The sequence below is a fragment of the Anser cygnoides genome, chromosome 3, assembly GCF_040182565.1.
Source record: "Anser cygnoides isolate HZ-2024a breed goose chromosome 3, Taihu_goose_T2T_genome, whole genome shotgun sequence".
NCBI classification, from domain to species: Eukaryota; Metazoa; Chordata; class Aves; order Anseriformes; family Anatidae; genus Anser; species Anser cygnoides.
Window position 1 is genome coordinate 50,040,772 of NC_089875.1, and position 21,148 is coordinate 50,061,919.

Genomic DNA, 21,148 nt, shown 5'->3' on the forward strand with positions numbered 1-21,148 from the left:
ACACTAGTGTGACATTCCAGAGATGCTGCTCTCAGTACTGCGAGTCCAAGGAGCAGAACCAAAATCCCCACGATGAATGTGGCACAGTTCCACAAACGGGGGCAGCTCGTAGCCACTCCTCAGTACTTAAGCAGCGCAACAGCCAAATTCATTGAAGAAACAACTTGGTTTGGGCCAAATGCACTCTTCAATAATATGCCCTGCTCTCCCAAAGAGAAAGCACCAGGCATGACCTTAGTGATTAATTTTTCTCAATTCAGCACTTCTGAGACCACACTTGGAGTGATCTGTATTGTTTTGGGGCTCCCCAGTACAAGACAGACGGTATAATGCGGCAAGCCCAGCCCAGAGGCATCAAGATGGTCAGAGGGCTGCTACATGGGATGCACAAAGAGGGGCTGAGAGGTGGGGTTGTTTAGCTTGAAGAAGAGGAGGCTGGGGGGGGGGGGGTTATTGCTGTTTTCGACTGTGTAACTGTATCATGAAGATGGAAACAGAATTTTCCCCAGAGGCACACACTGAAAGGATACGGGGCAATGGACACAAATAGCAATGCTTGCAAGTTCCAGGGAGGTATCAGGAAAAAGTTTTTCACAATGGGAACAGCAGAGGGGCCCAGGGAAGAGGAAATCTCCATCCCTGGAGATATGCATAACTCAGATAGACAAGGTCCTGAGCAGTCTGATCTAACTTGACATTGGATCTGATATTGAGCTTGGCCCTGCTTTGAGCAGAGTGCTCAACCAGAGATGTCCTGAGGTTCTCTTCAGCATTAAATATTTCATCCTTCTCCATTATTCAGCAAACAGCTTTCTTGCAAAAAGAGAAGTCATCGTAACTGAGGAATCTGGTCTCAGCCACAGGGGTTAAAACATAGTAGGCAGGATAGAGATTTTTTTTAAAAAAGTATCCAAAAAAGACTTGATCGCCTGTTACATACTCCACCAGCTACTTTATACATGGATGCAGGCCAACTAAAAGCAGTGCAGTCAACTGCAACCAATGCTACTCTTAGCTTTCTCTTGCAGCCACAGGTTGCAGAAGGATTCCCAGCAGCTGTGTCTTGCTACAACTTTTACACTTGCAGAACTGGATGCCACAACCACACCAGGACAATGGTGGCACCTGTGGGCACTACTAACCAAATGACCTAATTTTTGAGCGCAAGGTACTTGCACATGCCAACTGTAGGATACAGATATAAACAATTACTCTTAAGAATTGGTTGGTTATCTGATGCTGAAAGAAACAGATCCACAGTGACTTTTGGCAAACTGGCCATGAGAGATCTAGCGTGATCTGTCAGTGAGATTCCCATAGAAAAGCAGTTTTAACACAGTCTGAATGACATTTCGTCATTCCCCCCCATCAGAAAAATAAGAGCACTTGACTATGTAAGAGAAAATCTAGCATTATGCTAAAAGTAAAAACAGAGTTTTCTTTACTGCTGTTCGCCTGAGAACTTGGGGATTCAATCTTAGCATAAAAAGAGACAGGGAGCAAGAGACATGCAATGTAACATCAGGCATCCTTTACAAAAACACCCTCTCCGCAGTCTGTCTTCAAATTCTGTCATTAAGTTTAGGGAAGGTCTATACACAGATGTGTCTGCAGTTACCCCTGTCTGTAGCTGTTATTACTCCCAAGGAATACCCCAACATTTGGTATGAGGAACCTGTTGTGACAGAAATGCCCTCAGATAACACAGCATTACAGTTCTGTTAAACAGCTCCTCTGTGCACTTCTCTGATGAGAGGAAGACCTATTCAGAAACATATCCAGAAATCAGCAATGACATGGAGCAGCACCAAAGAAATCCCTATCAGTCAGCCTTGGATTTTGATCACGAGCTTCCAGGAGAGCGCAATCCAGCTAAGCAGAACCTGGATATGGAATGATCGAGTAAAGGGCAAGGAAGGCACTGTGAAAAGCACGGAGGGAAATCCACAACTGGAGAGAAACCTTTGGTCAGGAAGGAGAACCAGAAAAGGCAAGACTGCTGGGCAACGGGTGTGAGGGAGAGTGTTTTCTAGGAAAAAAAAAGCCAAAACTGACTCAAGAGTGGCCTACCTGGGTGGGAGGCCTCTGGATCGTAGATAGTTCTTTTCCCAAATGAGAAGCACGAGGCCAAAGGACCAAGAGCAACTGGGAACCTCCTACACTGCTGCGATGATTCAAAACCCTGTGAGCAAGAGGGACATAGAAACCCAGCATCGTTGGGTTGCACTGCCTGGTCATAAAATGAGCATAAAATGAGTGGGGCATAGTGTGCATTGTTTCCCCTACCATCTGTTACGTTTCTGCCATAGGTGAGCAAAATATGTCAGATTAAAAAAAGAAAAAAAAAACAACAAACAAGATAACTAGACATGGAGGATGTTCTTGGTAGGTGCAGGAAAAGAAAAATGAATGTGAAATGCAGACTGACACCGTGTGCCTTAAGCAAATGCCAAAACCAACCACCCTTCAGTTATTGTTGTTCCAATTTGCTCATTTTGTAAGCAAAAGCTGAGAGCCAGGCATGAGTAGATAAATGTATGGCAAAAAAACAGAACACTGGTAAGAGTTTTACCATATCTATTTAACTCCTTTTACCAAGACTTTTATTACTACGCTTAATCAAACATTTGTCTGAAAGCCTGAAACTCTTCCGCAAAATGGGAATCACACGGAGAAGTTCTGCTGAACCACTCTAGCACAGTACACTGCCTGTCAGCTCCCAGAAAACGCCATTGCTTCTTGCACAGATGAGAAAAACAGTATTACATAACTCAGTATTAGTGCTAGAAATACAAGGACCAAAATTTGAGTTTGGATGAACCCCCACAACAATCCTAACAACCTCTACAAGAGCTATATAAATCATGGGCACAATTTATGAGTTTGCAATGCCATCTGTGAACATTTTTATGTTCTGCACTTAAAAAGGAGCGTTTAACTAGCTGACAACTTGTAAATTGAAAATCGAAAAATGTGTGAAAGATTTTATACTCAACTGTTGTATAGATAATGTGTGCTTAATCTGAAAAACGTCCCCCATCCCTGCCCCACACCCCCATCTACAACACTGAAACAACAACATTACCTTTTTGGTTAACGTTACCTTTAATGTCTCGATGAACAATACCATGTTCATGTAGTACATTGATAGCAATCGTGATTTGCTTTGAGTAGAGCCTAATGACATGCTCCTGAAGGCCCAGTTTTGACACTTCCTCCAGAGTGCCCTCATCACAGTACTCCATGAAGATGTACATTTCTTCCTGTTGTGGGAACCAAACCGGATTTCATTGGTTTTAATTTTTTTTTTTAAACACTGCATTAGGACAAAGGTTTTCTTCCATCCTTCACTGTTTGTGAAAGAGCAAGTTCTAGTGGAGGTACCTTTTACCATGGAATCTCTAATTAAGCATCTCTTCAGAGCTCTATTCTCTTAAGCATACTTCATCCTAATATTCTATTGCACAGCTGTGGAAAATCTCTTTCACATCTGTATCCTTTATATGCAAATGACAGTGTTTGGTGGTATTATATATGCTACTTTGGAATCTACCAAACAGCACTTGGGAAATCTTCTATGTACATTAAGCAGAAATACTAAAATAGGCTTTGCATATTTAGCAAGAAGTTAAAAAGAGATCCTCCCCCCCTCCCCTTTCCCAGTTCCTGCACTATCACGTGTTAATTGCTTAGGGAAGGCAAGTTTTTTTGTTGTTGTCTGTGCCTCAGACAAGCATGCCAGCTCTAACTCACTTCAAGGAAAACTTTGGTTCTTGTTCCCTTTCTTTCTCTCTCTCCAAGCCCATTTTGGAAGTTTCAGCCAATTGCAGCCAGGTTTAATACAAAAGATGGCAGACATTGAACTTTTAGAACTAGCCTGAGAAACCAATGACCCAGTGGCACAGACACCCAAAGTTGTGTCCCCGAGTAAAGAAATGCAGACAGAAAGCAGCCTTTGTCCCCTTCCAAAATAGCAAAGGGTAAGCGAATCAACACATTCATACTGATCAAGTCAGTCAAGAGCACACACCACTTTCCAGCTAGATACCCAGCATCCTGTTTCCTCCCAGGGAACAGGTAGAGAGATACAGGAAGGACCTGAGTCTTGAGGGGACTGGGGAGGGGAGGGTATATGGAAATCAGAGAGTAAGAGAAAGTCAGGTATCTCAGCACACAACTGTGGGATCCAACTCTGTAAGACAACCAGGCTTCGCTAGTTCTGCTGCTCAAGCAAGAAAACTTCGCTGCTAACAGTGAAGAGTTTTAGACAGGCTGTCTAGTCTTTATCTGCATACAAAAGTTATCAAAAAGTACAACATCTTTGCATTTGGAGCAGTCAGACAGAGTTGCAGCACACAATAGTTCCAGCATTACTCACTCTATTCACTTACTGTAAGCCTTCTCTGTTTATGTACCAATTTCAACAAATTTCTGCAAACTGTGTTTTAGAGAGATCTCAACATTGATAGGAAAGACGACTTCTTGTAATTCAAAGAGATATCCAGACAATTAAGTTAAACGAGAGTGTTCTGAAGTAAAACCTCCAATGATCCAAAGCTTCTTAGAATTCTCTCCCAACCCTAGACACAACCTCCCAGTAAGTGATGTTTGCTTACCCTATGGAGCTCCACGCCAAAATACCGAACCAAATTAGGGTGTTTGATGCCTTCAAAAATCTTCAGTTCATCAGCTGTTTCCTTGATGGTTTTGTGATCATTAGGTTGAAATCTTATCTACAAGAAAAATTTTCATTATTTGGCTGTTATTAAGTTTCAAATTGCTAAGGAACAACAACAACAAAAAATTAAGAAAGCAGCTAAAAGCTTTTTTTTTTTTTGGAAATAGTATCATCACACAAAATGTTACAAAATTCCACCCCTTCACCCCCAAACTAAACAAAAAAGAACCCCAAATCATTTTTGGAAAATTACATACACGTGATGATTTATAAACTTGATAAGGGGAAAATACTATTACTTAAATATTACAGGTGTGGACACATATATATGCATCTCTTTGGAGCTTGCCTTCTAGCTTATATGTGGTAGGTAGATGCAATACAGGAGGATCTGAAAACAACATGAATGAGAGCTGTCATTCAAGAAAGACTAATTGTCAGGTATTTCATCAAAGGAGACTAAGGGGTTTTCTTTGAGGGGTTTCTTTGCAAACATATGATCAAGGAGGTTTTGATTAAAGGAAGATGGTGTCATTAGTTCTATAATATGCTGTGATGGGTTTTTCTTGGAGGAAAAAAAATAGCAATCTTCTCGAAAACTGATTTAAGGCTTCTGTTCGCACAAAGATAAGCAAAATGCTCACTAACTTATGGGGGATGTTATTTTTACTATTCTGGTAGAAAGCAGAAATTTCGTTGAGTACAGGACAACTGCTACATAAATAAATGCATATATTTTACCTTTTTTTTTTTTGCTAGGATGTTTGATTGTTTTGTTCTGTACAACAATTCCAGTATATCATTTGTACTCAAACGGTGATAAAATTAAATACATGGAGGTTATAAAAAAAAGTGACCAATGACATTAAAGTATTTTACATATTTCCTAACACTCCAAAGTTGCACTACTGTTGCACTACATTTGTAGTAAACCTTTTCCACTATCATTTTAGAGACATTCATGACACTGTGGTTAAGACAGTGAAGTCTTGAAGAAATCTCAGAAGATGGGGAAATGCAATGTTTTGAACCAGTTTAAAAACAAACAAAAAACCTTCTTCTGAGATACTCCTAAGGAAACCCAGAAGAGCTTTTTCTTGGAAGTTGCACTTTGCATTTAAGCCCACAATGGGGGCAAAAAGTGTTTCTTGGTGGAATACTTACAGCAAATTAAAAAGTACTACAGCATACTGGGTATTAGCCTACTAAGGAAGTGTCTGTCAAGCAAGGTCCATTTAATTTTCTTCAATTTCTAAATCCCCCTAATGAGAGCACACACATGCTAATCTGCAAAAAGCACCTGCATCTGGAAAGCAACTTCGAATTCCAGACACAGAGAGCTACGAATAATGCGGAAAATGTTACTTTGGCAGCAGCTGGAAAAACACTTTTGAGCGTTGGTATTAGTTAGTCAGTGAATGACTACTGGACAAGAAGTTAAGCACAATCCCAGCCTTGCTTTTCCATACTTTTGTGAGCTCATATACATATTATGTATGTGGAGGAACTACCTCATAAAAATATAACTGCTCTCGCATCAAACTGCTGACACGGTAACTGTTATGAATGCTTGATGATCCTGGTTGTAAGATGTGGAAATGCAGTAAAATTAAACAGTACAAATATTTTAAAAACCAAGGTGTTGTAGGGAAAAAAGGATCTCTACACCTACACAGCTTTACTCATTTCTACACAGAAAATTAGGTTTTCTGTACCCACCAGGTTAGTCAACAGTTTTGTGACTCAGCCTAGCTCACTTAAACTACAGAGGCTGAAGAAAATCTGATGTGACACTTCCTATCTTTTTCTCTAAAAAATGACGAAAAAGAGAATTAAATGTGAGATGAAATACTGTAAAGTAAAACAATTTGTATACCATTTTTCTAATCAGAAAACTCCAAAATAATTTAAGATCTCTTCATGGGAGTTCACATATATTAAGCAAGTATTCATTCAACATCCTTGTGAGATTACCCAGTATCCATTTTACATACTTTTAAGTTGAAACTTTTAAACTGTAAGAAAAAGCTTGAACAACTTGAGGAAGAACAAGTGATAATTAGCAGTTGTGTCTACATGAAGAAACAATTTGTCTTCCCATTCTTTTTGAGCTAGCTAACAACAATGTTCAGAAAACCTTAATGCCCAACAACTCCTGTATATGTGGTTTGGAAAAAAAGCAACAGCAGCAGTGATTCTTGTACAGTAAATACTCACTTCTTTCATGGCCATCAGCTCTCCAGTGTCAACACTGATACAGGTATAAACCTTCCCATATTGGCCTTCACCTGCAGAGGTAAAATAAAAAAAATTTAATTAAAACACATTCAATAAGTGACACATACATCAACCACAGTAAATAGACACATCACTGAAAGCTCACCCTGACAACTTTATTTAGGTGTATTTTCATTTAAAATGTCAAGTACCTTTTAACCTGTAACACCTAATGAAACATTTATAGTCCTCAATTCAGCATCATGTTTTCACTCCAGTAAAAGGTTAATCTGAAAGAAAAATCCTCATGAGTATGAGGATTTTCCCACAAACCCTGAACCAGAGAGGAAATAATAGTCATATGTGGGAAGCAACAACATCATTGGTGAATAAAACAAATCCCAAAGTTTGTGCTCATTTCCATTCACATCTGTGGTTCTTTCAAGAGCAGAACTCATCAAACCTTTTCTAGGGTTGAACACGCAGAGGAATTGCAGGATCATACACAAGTAATCATCCTAACCAAATCTTTTTACTCCTTTGTTTCTTATTACTTGACCAATGAAAACTTCACTAAGTTCTACATGAAGGACATTCTAGCTGCCATTGTATTTTGTATTTCAACATCCTGATTTCAGTAAAGCTGGTATTACCTACACAAAGATGCAAGATTTCAAAATATAGTCTTAGATTTCCTTCAAAAAATAATCTTGGTACCTTAGCCTTATAAATGAATGTGTAACAAACTTACCGATTTTGTTTCCTCTCTGCCACTTGAAAGTCACTTTTCTCAAACCTACATGCATGACATTATCATATGATTTTGGTGTGTCACAAACTTGGCCAATGATGTTCTTCCTCCTCATCTCCCTGTATCTCCTTTCTTCAAACAACTGAACAGACTTTTGAACAGCTTCAATTGGTGCTTGCTTTGAAACAGTGTCTAAAAGAAGAGTGATGAACAATTTCCTTGATTGAGAAATATTCTGTTTGTATATTTTATTTTGTTACCTTTTGATATCACATCAAGTGACTTGACTTAAGACGACAACTATTTTGTGAGTCAAATTTAAGACGTAGCAAAAGAATAAAACATTTAAGCAATCACATATGAAACTAAAGGAAAATGAGAATCCTGGTACTTTTCTACTCATTTCTTAATTGATTCAAGGAAATCAAATGTATGAAAAACATTGATTGTTTTTTCATATTTGACCTGTAATTAATCACAGATAGATAGTGGAAATATGTCAGAGCCATTAGGAGTTACCAAGGACAGAAGGGCAGTTAAGTTTTTACTCTCTAGAATTGTAAATTTCTCTTATTTCAAAGATTCAAGGTATTACATAACTCCAGCGTTAAAGTGTAATCATGGAACTGAATCCTTGTCAGTGAGGCTAGAAGAAATTTCAGGAAAGCATTAACTTATCCCCTCCTTGTAAACAATCAAAATTACACATCTGTCACTCTTGAGAGACAGTAGTTTAACCTTCTTCTAACAGCCTCTGAAATGTGGAGATAGTGAAATACCCCCAAATGATATATTCTACTGCCTATAATTAATACCACTTCATCTACACTAAATCTGCCTCCCAGCAGTTTTTAATCCTTGTCTTATTCACAGTGGATAGTAACAGCAGTTCCCTTTGCAGCAGTCTTTTAGAAATTTTGTTTGTCCCTAATTCATCTTTTCCTTCCAGATTAAACAAACTCAATTTCTTCAGTATTTATGCTCCAAACAAACAATAAGCCTTCTAGATTTCAGAAGTTTTTCCTGTGTTCTCATCATTGCGAGTCACATCGAGTGAGTTCACATCCTGAGTCACATCACTGAGAGATCAACTTTTTATGTGAAAGAAAACTTTTTCATAATGTTTCATGAGGTTCTAGCTTGCCATAATATATGCACGTAAGTTGTTTATATATCTGCACATACAATATAGGAGTCTTAGAAGTAATCAAGTCACTTTAAGTTACGTGAAAATAAACAGCAGGACAGAAGCGAGGGGCCCGTAAGAGCCTTGAATTTGGGAAATGGTGTATGATCACCCAAAACAAGAAAACCCCATATGGAGGAGAAACCTTAGGAAGTGCTTCCTACAGTCACACAACCAGGACAGGAAACTTCTGCAAGTCCTATACCAATAACTGTTTGCATTTTGCAATGGTAGGACAACACTACTCACATCTTTAGGTGACTTGAATAGAAAAAAAAAATTATGAAGTTTAATTACTCCCACATCAGATGGTGCACATTGTGATTTTGCTAGCAGTATCTCCTATCTGCAACCAGATTTTTATTTCCCCTTTCTAAAAACAAAGCTGTGAAAACCTTTTCCAATCAGCATTAAGATTCAGTCTTTTAATACAGCGCTAGTTTAAGAAACGCCAAATTATAGTGGCCTACCTTTGGTCTGGTTGATTAAAGTTCTGAGCTCCCAACTCCGCCGGGATGAGCCAATAGAATCTCCTTTTGGATATGATGGTTCTGTAGAAATAATACTTTTAGCATAAAAGTTGCTTTATCTCATATTAAAGATTATGCAACTATATTCAGCAGAAGCTGAGATCTTACATACCAGGACTAATACACCCTACAAGTATGTAAGGCAACCACATAGCAATATATGGTCTTGAATTTAAAAATGACTTCTCTTTAGAAAATAGATTACGAATGCTATTCTAAAATAGGATTTAATTTATATACCAAGAGATATCTCCTTCCACACCTGTGGAAGCACTTCAAGTCAGGGCACTCAGAATCAAATGTGGGATACGGGTCAGTAGGAAAGCAAACTTCTAAGCTGCCTCAGAAAAAGACCTGTATCATTCCAATCTAAGCCAGTTTCTTTTTCATACATATACATTATAAAAGGATTAAATATATGACAAACAATATTTTCAACATCTTAAAACAAAACAAAACACGCCTCCTAGTATACGTTTCTAAGACATATGTTTGTAGATATCTGCTTCATTTTGCAGAATGACCACAGGATCACTCTGTTTTGTTTGCAATTCCATACTTCTTTCTGATTTGCACAGAACACACCATCTTAGAAGAGGAGGCTCATGGGGATCTTATCAATATGTAAAAATAACTGAAGGGAGGGTGCGAAATAGGTGGAGCCAGGCTCATTTCAGTGGAGCCCAGTGACAAGACAAGAGGCAACGGGCACAACTTGGAACACAGGAGGTCCCCTCTGAACATCAGGAAGCATTTCTGTACTGGGCAGGTGGCACAGGTTGCCCAGGGAGGTTGTGGGTTCTCCTCCTTGGAGATCTTCAAAAGCCACGTGGACACGGTCCTGAGTAACCTGCTTTAGGTGGCCTTGCTTGAGCAGGGAGGTTGGACCAGATGACCTCCAGAGCTTCCTGCCAACCTCAGCCAGTCTGTGATTCTGTAATCAAGGTATGTGACTCTGTTTCAAGGTATTTATTGGAATAAATACCATACATACAAGGATTGAATAAACCTGAAGGAGGAGACTTGATCGGGACAAAGTCACCCACCCCGACCTTTCATCCTGGATTCAAATAGCAGCAAGCATCTGTAACATGGATACTGCAGTGGCAGTGAAAGAATTGGACAGGGAACTTTTCACTGTCCTGATGGGTCCAATTAGTATCTCATTAACAACACTTAGAAATTTACTATCTAATGGGATATATAAATCAGCAATCATGGTACTTATTTAGCTTTGAATAATGTAACTTAGTAAGACACCAGGAAATTCCTTCAGTTACAATTCAGAAACAATACGGAAGGCAAGAGAACAGTGGATATGTCTGAAAACAGAAGAACTTACTCTGAAAAAAGTAAGTCTGAAAGTTAGAAATCTAATATGTTTAAATGGGAGAGGTGAAAAAAAATGGAAAGGGTAAGAACTGGTAACAGATAAATATGTTAATGACAAAAATCACCAGCATATCCAGATCACAATCTAACATTGTGACAATCACCTTCTCGCTCTTCAGTGGGACTGGAGTGACGACTAAGGGATCTGAACTGCAACTCAGCTGCTATTGAAGCCAGTCGATCGTTTTCAGGGACACTGGAACCCCTGTTAAATAGAGCCATTGCACTAATTAACTCAGCATTGCACTAAATAATTACCAATGACAATGTAACTGCAGTTTGAAAAACTATGAAGTCTAGGACATGAACCATGAAAGGAACATGAAAGAAGAACTGATGCTGAGAGGCAAACTGAAAACCCCTCATAAACAATTTTTTCCCCAAATGAAGACTTCTTACATAATTTTAGCTATGTCACCCTATCTATGAAAAAGATATGTCCATCTAGCTGCAGCTAGCTGCTGCACGACGTGGCTGGTGCCAGGGTTGGATACAAAATCAGAAGTGATTCAGCTTGATGATAACTTGAGGCACATTATCAGATGAAAGATGCTAACTGAATTCATATGCTTCTAGTGCATGGCAAGTACAAAGTCACAACCCATAGTCACTAAGTCAAAAATACTAGGAAGAGCCACAGCTCAGCAGACAGGAAGAAGTACAGTGTTAAATGACAGCAGCTTGATTGTTTGTGCTCCTAGTAGTAGCCCAGGCCCTACCTTCTCCAGAAAGCAGAGTACAATTAGATGACTCAGAATAAGACCCAGATGAACGTGCATGCTGAACAGAAAGGGAAACAGTAGTGAGAGAAATGAGTCTTAAACCTTTAAGTCTTCAGGCACCTTTTTCCAGCTACCAAGACACTGATCAAGCCACCCAGGTTTTACAGCCATAAATCCTTCACAGATGTCTTTCTGCACTAAGTCCCTTTTGCACAAGGCTCCCTTTCATTTCTTAAAGCATGGTGGGGAAGAGCTGTGACTAACACCTCCAAATGTTTTAGAGGTATGAGCTAAACATTACTGGAAAATGGGGAAAGTCGCTAAACCCTTCACTGGCATTTAAAAACTACAAAAAGATGACATACTCGGGATCACAAACAGTGCACACAAAACGCTTCCCTACACAAAAAAAAAAGGTGTTTTTGTGATTGGTAAAAGAAAAACAATAATAATAATAATAATAACAACAACAATAATAATAACACCTTGAAAACAGAAGCCCAAGCCCAGGACATCCTATTCCCATGTGAATATGCTCCCTATGATGTTTGCTTTTCACTCCCTGCAACTGTCAGCTAGACCTTTTATGTTTGAGAAGGAACTGAACTAGTGAAAAATCTTGATGCTCCTCAGGCAAAGTTGAGTTTTTAATTAGCAAGAAGGCTGAAGTTATACTAAGGAGATACAGAGCAAAAATTCTAGATGCACGAAGAGTTCAAAAGCACCTAGTGAAAACAGATGCCTCTAGAATGAGGTAGTAACTGAACAGAAAAGTCTAAGTATTGTAACTCTGAATCTAGTTGTCTAAAATCCATTTCGATCCCATCTTAGCCACCCATATCTTTTTTTATTGCCTATGTCCATAAAGATTGTCTGCATGCTATTTGGCAAAGAAACAGAGTAAAAGAGAAGGAGACTTGATAAATTTCTGCTCTGACCCTGGATAAATATAAAATGATGAATAATAACCTCAGCTTGAAAAAAAATGAAATATTTATATAGGTTGCTAGTATCAACATAGTGTAAATTTGTAACCATCAGAAAGCTCAATGTAAATAACTAAATATTGCTGCTTTGGCTTTTATTTTCCAGTTTTATTTTTTCAGAAAATACTTCTATAGAACTATGGTGGCATTTGTGCAGTATGCACTGCCTAGTGCAACTGATTTACCAAGTTCCTACATTCAACCTTTTATAGATATTTAATGTTTATAATCATTTCCTAAATGTCTAATGAGTTTCTGGACCCCACACCTCTTACATTCAGAGACAAATAACGCTTTCTTGACCCAACAAATTCCACTTTTCTTTTGGAGCACAAATAAATGAAATCTGTAATTAGGACTGCAATGTTAAAGTTTGCTACTTTCTTTTGACTATATTAACAGCAGAAACTTGCTATAGATATAGTACATTGGCCATCCTCTTAAAAAAAAAAAGCCAACCAACCAAAACAAAATAAAACAAAACAAAAAACTATGTAGTGCAAGTGGTTAAAGCAATACTACTTAAAAATCCAGGTAATGTGTGAAAAAAAAAAGTCATTGGATATTTTACTATTAAGCCATCAAAGAAGTCTAAGAAAAATACAAGCGTTTGATAGGCAGGCCTAGGCCTGTTAGACTAAAACCCTGCATTCACATCAACTTTCCTATTACAATCCATAAAAGTACTGTGTATTGAATTGCAATTAAGAACTAGAATTCTCATTTCTTTTCTTCAGAATGACTATCTTCTAGAACTAAAAGAAACTGTCAAAATGCTAACCTTTACACTCAGTCAAAATTTGCATAAGATGCACATAACAGAAACCATTAAAAGACTATACTTCTGCATTCAGGTATTTCAAATTATAAGCCTGACAGTTGCATTTGGTTTAAAATCACCACAAAGACTACAAATATAAAAGAAATTGCCTCCTTTCTCTCCTTTAAAATTAACTTCAAGCAAGGAAACACTTTGGATCTAAGTGCTGTACATACTCAAAAATCCCCTGCATTTGTTGTGTAAAGTAAAAACATAATCAAATAAACATGTTCTGCATTTGGTTTTTCAAAATCATAAAAACATTAATCATTACCCTGTCAGCATATAAAGCTGCCAGAATCTCCCAGTGAAAATTCTCTAGAATTTAACTTACTTGAAAGTGGCTTTTCAAGTAAACGGTGCTGCAGATTACTGCCTACTTTTGTCTTTTTTAACAGGGGGCTTAAAATGGAAGCATGAAGTATAAAACCACATAGATTGAATGACAAAAATTCAGGACATATTTTCAATAAAAAAGGCCTGGACTCAGAAGCTGTATGTCTAGCAGCTACTGTGGGATGGAAGTTGCATCTTACCATAAAAGTAAACTCAAAAGACTTGCATGAAGGTTATTATATACAAAGATGAAATTTACTTCCCTCTTGGAACACCTTAACATGTGCTTCTGTTGTCCATCTGGTAAGGGCAGCACTTGAAAATCTTATTCGTCAAATGAAATATATTCCTGAAATCTTATTTATCTAATCCTCTGTTTCCACCATATGCTTCAAAATATTTATGACAAACGATAACAACGCCAAAACTGTTATCTAACAAAAACAACAAAACCCACAAAAAAGTCCCACCCCACATCTTAGGCTTATCTGTATGAGTCAACTTAGTGCCAAGTGTTAGTTATTAAAGCTAATTACCAAGGAACGGACTGTCTTATGTTAGTTTCATGGACATTTTTATTGAGCAAATATGTTATCTACTGACTCAAAACATCAGAACCACATGCTTAAACTACCATGTTGTTTATACATTTTAATTCTGAGAGTGGTCTAACCATCTATTTCTAAGATGTAAGATTTTGCTCAAGTCAAACATGGATGAAGGAGCCAGTGGAATACATGATGGGAAGAAAAAGCATGGTGCAAATGATCTACTGGAATGCAAGTAGGCGGAAACATTTGTATGGATGATGTAAGGAGAATGAGACTGCTACGTCATGGAGTGAAGCTACCTGGTATCATTTGCAATGCTGACAGATTTGGGTTGAGTTGAGTCGCTACCGACGGGAGCGGGGCGACTGACAGTAACGCTGCAATGGTTCCGTGCATCACAAGGGACACTCCGTGTGCTGTGGCAAGAAGAAAAACCTCAGGAAACAGTTCAAAAAAATAATAATGAATGGAGATGAAAGTTTTGTTTAAAAATAAAATTTTGAAGCTTGCACACTGAGGTGCAATTTTAAGTCTTTCAAGTACATAAAGACTTTTCTGCAAAATAATTGTGTCTCAGAAGCTTCAGGAGCTGTCAATATATACAAGAATAATCATAAATAAAAACCTCAGAATCTTTAGATTAGTGCCAATTGCTGCCAACAGCTAAGCAACTTTCAAAAAAAAAAAGAAAAAGTCCAGTGTATAGTCTGACTGTACTGCTCTCTGCTCTTCTTGAAAAATAAGACCCTCTGTGTAAAAAGATGCACGGCAAGGTATGTTTTGAAATTTTATAACTATTTTTTATTATTTGCATTAATTATTGTATCAACTCATCCAAAGGGAAGCAAACACATCCTTTGCTTTTAAATTTCTTCACAGCATATTGATAGTGATGCAGAAATGCCACCATATTCTGGAATGCTGTATTTTTGCATCTTACCTAAAGCTAGGCTACAGAAACCACTGTCCCAGCCATGTGCACAAAGATTCAAAGAGAAGAAGGAAAAAATACGTCTTGCTAGTGAGCAGTTTTCACTAAATCAAAATTTGTTACACTTTAACATAGTTTTCAGGAAAGACAAAGGGTGTATGAGTGACTTAAAAGCTGGGAATCATGCACCAATAAAAACTAAAATAAAGGAGGAGAGGGTGAGGAAGAGAAGGGAACTGTATTGTCTTTAAAAGCACATTTATAAAATTCAGATGTTATTTTTTTCTAGCTGTTTTGCCTCCAAGAGGAAAAAGGAATGGTGTTCCACTCACTAACAGTGAGCATAACCAGGAGGGGATAAAAACAGTTTAGAAATCTGGACTAATACCTGAAGCCTTCAGGAGTGGGGATGATAAGATGAGGGTTTGGTGGATCACTATGGCATCGAGGTACTTTTACAGGACGGGGGCTGTTTCGATGAATAGCTGCAAACATAAAAAAAAAAGGTAAGACTTTTACTCAGATGTCAGAAAAAATTCTGCTAAGGGCATTTCAAGACACAAAATTAAAACAAACTGCTATTTTACCAAATTAAGTATAAACCTGCACAAATTTTATTATTCTTTAAGAAAAACCTCTAATTTTTTAAATATTAAAGAAAGCTATTATATATAAATATTAATCATGCTATTGTATCATGTAACTCTCATCTGTAAAATAATTAAGATTCTAAAGAGAATAAAAAAACAGCAATTAGAAGATGTATACTTACTTCACTAAAACTACATCTTCGTTATTACAACTTCACAGCTTAAGGATGATTTATTATCTTATTATTTGGTTTGTTAATATTTATTTTGCAATAACAAGCAAACAGCAGTATTATGTTCCTTTTGCATCAGAGTTAGGTTTCTCAGACAGCAATAGAAAGCAAAATGAGTGGGGTAAAAAACACATATGACAGTTTTACCCATACTAATGTCTCCCCCATGACAGTATGCAAGGAAGTGGTAAAAAGGGATTCAAGAACAAAATGACCCAAAAGCATCTGTAAAGCTTTTTAATTTCTTTAGTAAAACTACCATCTATTTAAACTTTACTCAGGCAATCATGGTTTCCCATTAACAATCATGAAAACCTTAAAAATATTTATTATGCTTTTTAAAATGAACTTACAATCAAAATTATACAAAAATAGCAGCAAAACTTCAGAGCCAATGCCAGTAACTTCTGCCTTACCAAGGTACAAACCTGTAACTGGACTGTGAGGTTTTCCAATAACATGCCCAATGCACTCATTCATCAGAGCTTGCAAGCTCTAGAAAAGACAAACAGAAAAGGCTGTGATATTTTACATTACAAGAGAGTTCATAACTATATGGTAAAGCTCACAGTAATAAAATAACACTGGTTAAATATGTAATATCGCAAAAAACGCACACCCTGTCTCCCAATCTACCAATTTAAATTTTTGAATCCATGCTAGGGTTTTGACAACTTTTTTTTTTTTTAAGCTAGAAAGTCTTATTTTTGCCTTGCCTGTTGACCGTGTAAAAATTAAGTAACCATGAGAACTGAACAATGACATATCATTAAAAAATCATAATATAAAGCCAGTGGAATTAAAAATTATCCATTGTTTAAAATTAAAAATCAAACTTGCTGAGAAAAAAAAAAAGTTGCAACAACCTCTGCTGCCCTCCCCCCTTTCCCTAACTGCACTTCCCAAGAAGAAACAGACAAAAAACATGGGTGAGAGTATGACAGCCTGAACTACAGGATGAAAATCTGTAAGCATAATATGAAGTACTGCATAGTAAAACTTTCAGGAAAAGATGCTTAATAGTTAGACCACTGAACTTGGGCTCAGGCAATCTGGGATTGATTATGAGGTATACTATCTACCGTGTTTATAATCTCAAGTTATTAAATTTGTTCTGGTTCAATTTACTTGTTAGCACACCAGGGATAAAATATGTCTTCACAATAATGAAATAAAATTATGTTGTTAGGTACAGTTGCTATGAAAGCCACTTATATATACCAGTCATTCAGACTAGTCAAAATTTCTTCCAGAAAAAAATCAAAAACTTAATGAAGACTTGGAACTAGAAGCTAGACCAACTGAAAAATAATGATTAAATTGAGAAAAACAAAATAAAAAAGTGTTTACACTGTGATTGGCATATCATATCAACCTAGACTGAGCTCAAATCTATTTCAGCTTCAAATCTAGAGCTTTAAATACAGACTGTCATTTTTTTTTAATGACATCGGGTATTATTTAAATAAGAGATTAGGACTGACATAGGCATTTCCAGGTGAAATGTTGTGGCTTGGTGTTATACAGGAGTCAGCTTATATTACCACAGGAGCTTTAAGTGATGCTCTCCAAAACTGAAATCCTCTTTAAGAAAGCAAAAGTTCAGAAACACAGTTAAGATTTTAATTTCCTCCTTTTCTCTCTCACTTGTTCAAAGTCTAACTTTATCTTAAGTAATGTTGGCTCTGAGTTGTCGTCTTTGTGCATGTGAAAACTCTGTCATAAAGACATACTATTTGAGGAAGTGTTAAGATAGTTATCAGTCAACAAACTAACTCGTGTGATCGACTGTTAACGCTCCTTCGTGGTCACAAGAAGGTATCAATTCCATTTATGGACAAAATTACCAGTTAATGTCAAAGGCCACATCAGATTTTTTGAGCTTCTGTCCTCCTTTGAAGCTTCCCCATAAATACTGAAGAGACATCTAGCAAGACAGCATCACTAAAATTTACACATACCACTCTACAAAATAGCAGGTATTTTAGAAACTGTCAGATCAGATAAGTAAAGCTATGGGGCTACTTCCTGAAACTACAGTGTTAGTGTCTTATCAACACAAGCTGAACCTTGTCATTTAGGAAGACAACCCTTTCACAACAACATAAACACAGAATAAAAACATAACTTACTTGACAGCTTTTGACAAAAATATATGTAGAAAGAAATAAAACTATACAGTTTCTGTATTAACCAAGACTAATGTGATAGGCATTTCATAGCATGTCTTGAAATTAATAAAATTAGAGGCACTGGCACTTGTATTCTGCTACTTTGTGGCAACTGTATTCTCACTTCTCTGTAGTACTGTATCAAGATCAGAGGAATAAATTCTCAGGATTTTATTTCCACAGGAGAAAGGGTAAGGCAGAGCACAGAAAAAGACAGCTGTATTCTACTATTTTTTACAGTAAAAACAAAAGAGAGATGCTTTAAAGTGTGTTTCATGTTGGTACAATTTGAAAATATGCTTTTTGTACTTTTTTTTTTTTGGATTCGTACCATAAGTGAACTTTGGATACTAACTGAGACTCAGGAGCTCATATTCAGAAGTTTATTATGACACCAGCAGATTTTAACTATGCAGTAATGCTGCTACCAAATTTCCCATGAGAAACTGGGAATTGCCTCCCAAGACAGTACAAGCAAACTGTCAGCAATTTGAAAACACTAACACTAGTGGTCATAAGCATACTCTATTCATAATTTTTATAAACTGAAGAAATATCATCATCATCAGTTGTACGCAACAGCAACTGTTTCAGAACAGCATCTGTAGTCAGACACAGCTTTATAAAAGATACCCCTGACAACAGATACTGATAGCTTCACATGTATTTAGAAATAAACAACAATGAGAATAACTTATTCCATACCAAGAAGTCATCTTCTGGGAGAGCTGAAATAAATGCCGGTTCAATGGCTTGAAGAAAATCAAAACCTTGAGTTGCCCACCTATTTCAAAGAAAAGAAAAAAAAAAAGAAAAAGAAAGAAAATTAGGTACTCTTTGACTAAAGCCACTATAAGAATTTCAACATCAAAGAATACTGAATGACAGTTACTTATTTTTCCTCCTGCAAGTATGAAAAAAAATCTTTACGAAAATGGATTAATATATAAAAGGTAGTGTATTCAACTTGCTTTAATATTTGCTGAATTATATGCAGATAAAACATGATTTTAGCAAGGACACTGTCAAATAAAGCAAGTAGACCATGCTCCTGAATACTGATGTATGTACTATCTTCAGGAACAGTATCCTTAATTCACTCATAACAAGTTTTAGAGTAACAAGCCAAACCACAATGTTCCCTGCCTAAATTCTCATTTGTGAAACAAGATGAAAAGAGTACTAATGATTTCATAAGCATCTGATCAGCAAGAACCGGGCATCTGTGTTTTCAGAGCCTAGACTGGTAAAGCAGAACAAATAAGTAACTTGGCTAGAATGAGATGTGTCTTTAGTCACCTCCCCCTATCCGCCAATACTGTTTCCTTTTAGACCTACTAAAATTAGCAGCTGCAAGCTACAAAATGCAAGTAAATCATCACACCAGGATAACTAGTCTATCCACACATGCTTCAGACTACCCACTCTTTCCTCCTCTTCTTTCCGCAAACAAAACAAATAACCTCCAGGAAAGATTGATCAGCTCTATTCTTTAAGGGAAAAAAAAAACAAACATCAATGATGTGTTGTGATCTGCTAACACAGGTCAATATAAAGCATCTATTTTATAATGCAACGGAATTGCATAAAAGTTCTGACATACCAGCTGCAAAATACTGCAAAACCACCTAAATAAATCAAGCTATGGTATCATTTTTCTTGGGCCATTGTCCCAGTCTCTCTGTTTCCATCCTCAAAATAATGTAAATTCTCTTTTTTTTTTTCCTCCCCATTAATGTTCAGCAATAGAGTTTCCCATTAGTATCCCAGCACTGACTGTAAGCACAATTTGAGAGACCACTGGGCCCAACAACACTCTCAACAGACTCAGGAAACATACATTCTGATACTTATAATGTAGTTCTAGTTACAAAACTAACTACAATTTCATGCCATTCAAAGCAGAAAATACTGCTTTTCAACTTCTTCATTTCCTGAAGTGAGGTTACATATAAATTAAAAAAGAGGCTTTGAAATAAACCTGGGAAAAGGAATTATTTGCAAACGTAAGTACTTCAGACTGCAACAAAAACCATCCACAAATACAAAGGTTGAATTCTATTATTTACACGCAATCATAAATCTGGAGAATTTTCACCAGAGTGGAAACGATTCTTCCTCATCTGTGTGCCATACTTGCAGAAGAGACTAATGGAAAGGATGCATACAGGAAGCTAAGGTTTCTATATGGGCATCGTTTCTGCAACTAGCACAACACTCCTTTCTCTCTGCAATACTTGGAGAATGACTGTTGCATATTCAGCCATCTTTATTGACTCCTGGTCACATACTACTTTTGTCCTGAGCTAATGACCCTTATCTAGTCTCTGAATTCAGACTGGGCGATGAGACGATAGAGAGCAGCCTAGAAGAGAGGGATCTGGGGGTCGTGGTAGACAGCAAGTTGAATATGAGCCAGCAGTGTGCCCTGGCGGCCAGGAGGGCCAACTGTATCCTGGGGTGCATCAAGCACGGCATCGCTAGTAGGTCAAGGGAGGTGATTGTCCCGCTCTACTCTGCGCTGGTGCGGCCTCACCTCGAGTACTGTGTGCAGTTCTGGGCACCACAGTATAAAAAGGACATGAAACTGTTGGAGAGTGTCCAGAGGAGGGCTACGAAGATGGTGAAAGGCCTGGAGGGGAAGACGTACGAGGAACGGCTGAGGTCACTGGGCCTGTTCAGCCTGGAGAAGAGGAGGCTGAGGGGAGACCTCATCACAGTCTACAACTTCCTCGTAAGGGGGTGTCGAGAGGCAGGAGACCTTTTCTCCATTAACACCAGTGACAGGACCCGCGGGAACGGGGTTAAGCTGAGGCAGGGGAAATTTAGGCTCGACATCAGGAGGGGGTTCTTCACAGAGAGGGTGGTTGCACACTGGAACAGGCTCCCCAGGGAAGTGGTCACTGCACCGAGCCTGTCTGAATTTAAGAAGAGATTGGACTGTGCACTTAGTCACATGGTCTGAACTTTTGGGTAGACCTGTGCGGTATCAAGAGTTGGACTTGATGATCCTTAAGGGTCCCTTCCAACTCAGGATATTCTATGATTCTATGA

General features: G+C 37.7%; 1 protein-coding gene across 6 annotated transcripts in view; it reads right to left on the minus strand.

The window, feature by feature from the left end:
* MAP3K4 (mitogen-activated protein kinase kinase kinase 4) overlaps nt 1-21,148 on the minus strand; it is an 80,031-nt gene that overhangs the window by 5,363 nt on the left and 53,520 nt on the right. For 2 of the 6 annotated variants that reach the window (XM_066994153.1, XM_048067782.2), the window contains exons 14-23: nt 18,800-18,878; nt 16,340-16,418; nt 15,489-15,585; nt 14,469-14,585; nt 10,859-10,959; nt 9,303-9,383; nt 7,647-7,838; nt 6,896-6,966; nt 4,617-4,733; nt 3,104-3,263 (exon numbers count right to left, since the gene is read on the minus strand). In XM_066994153.1, the coding sequence (XP_066850254.1) occupies nt 3,104-3,263; nt 4,617-4,733; nt 6,896-6,966; nt 7,647-7,838; nt 9,303-9,383; nt 10,859-10,959; nt 14,469-14,585; nt 15,489-15,585; nt 16,340-16,418; nt 18,800-18,878 (1,094 nt within the window). Of the gene's footprint in view, nt 1-2,070; nt 2,183-3,103; nt 3,264-4,616; nt 4,734-6,895; nt 6,967-7,646; nt 7,839-9,302; nt 9,384-10,858; nt 10,960-14,468; nt 14,586-15,488; nt 15,586-16,339; nt 16,419-18,799; nt 18,879-21,148 lie in introns of all 6 variants that reach the window. The other 4 variants (XR_010830330.1, XM_048067783.2, XM_048067785.2 and 1 more) reach the window with 4 other exon arrangements.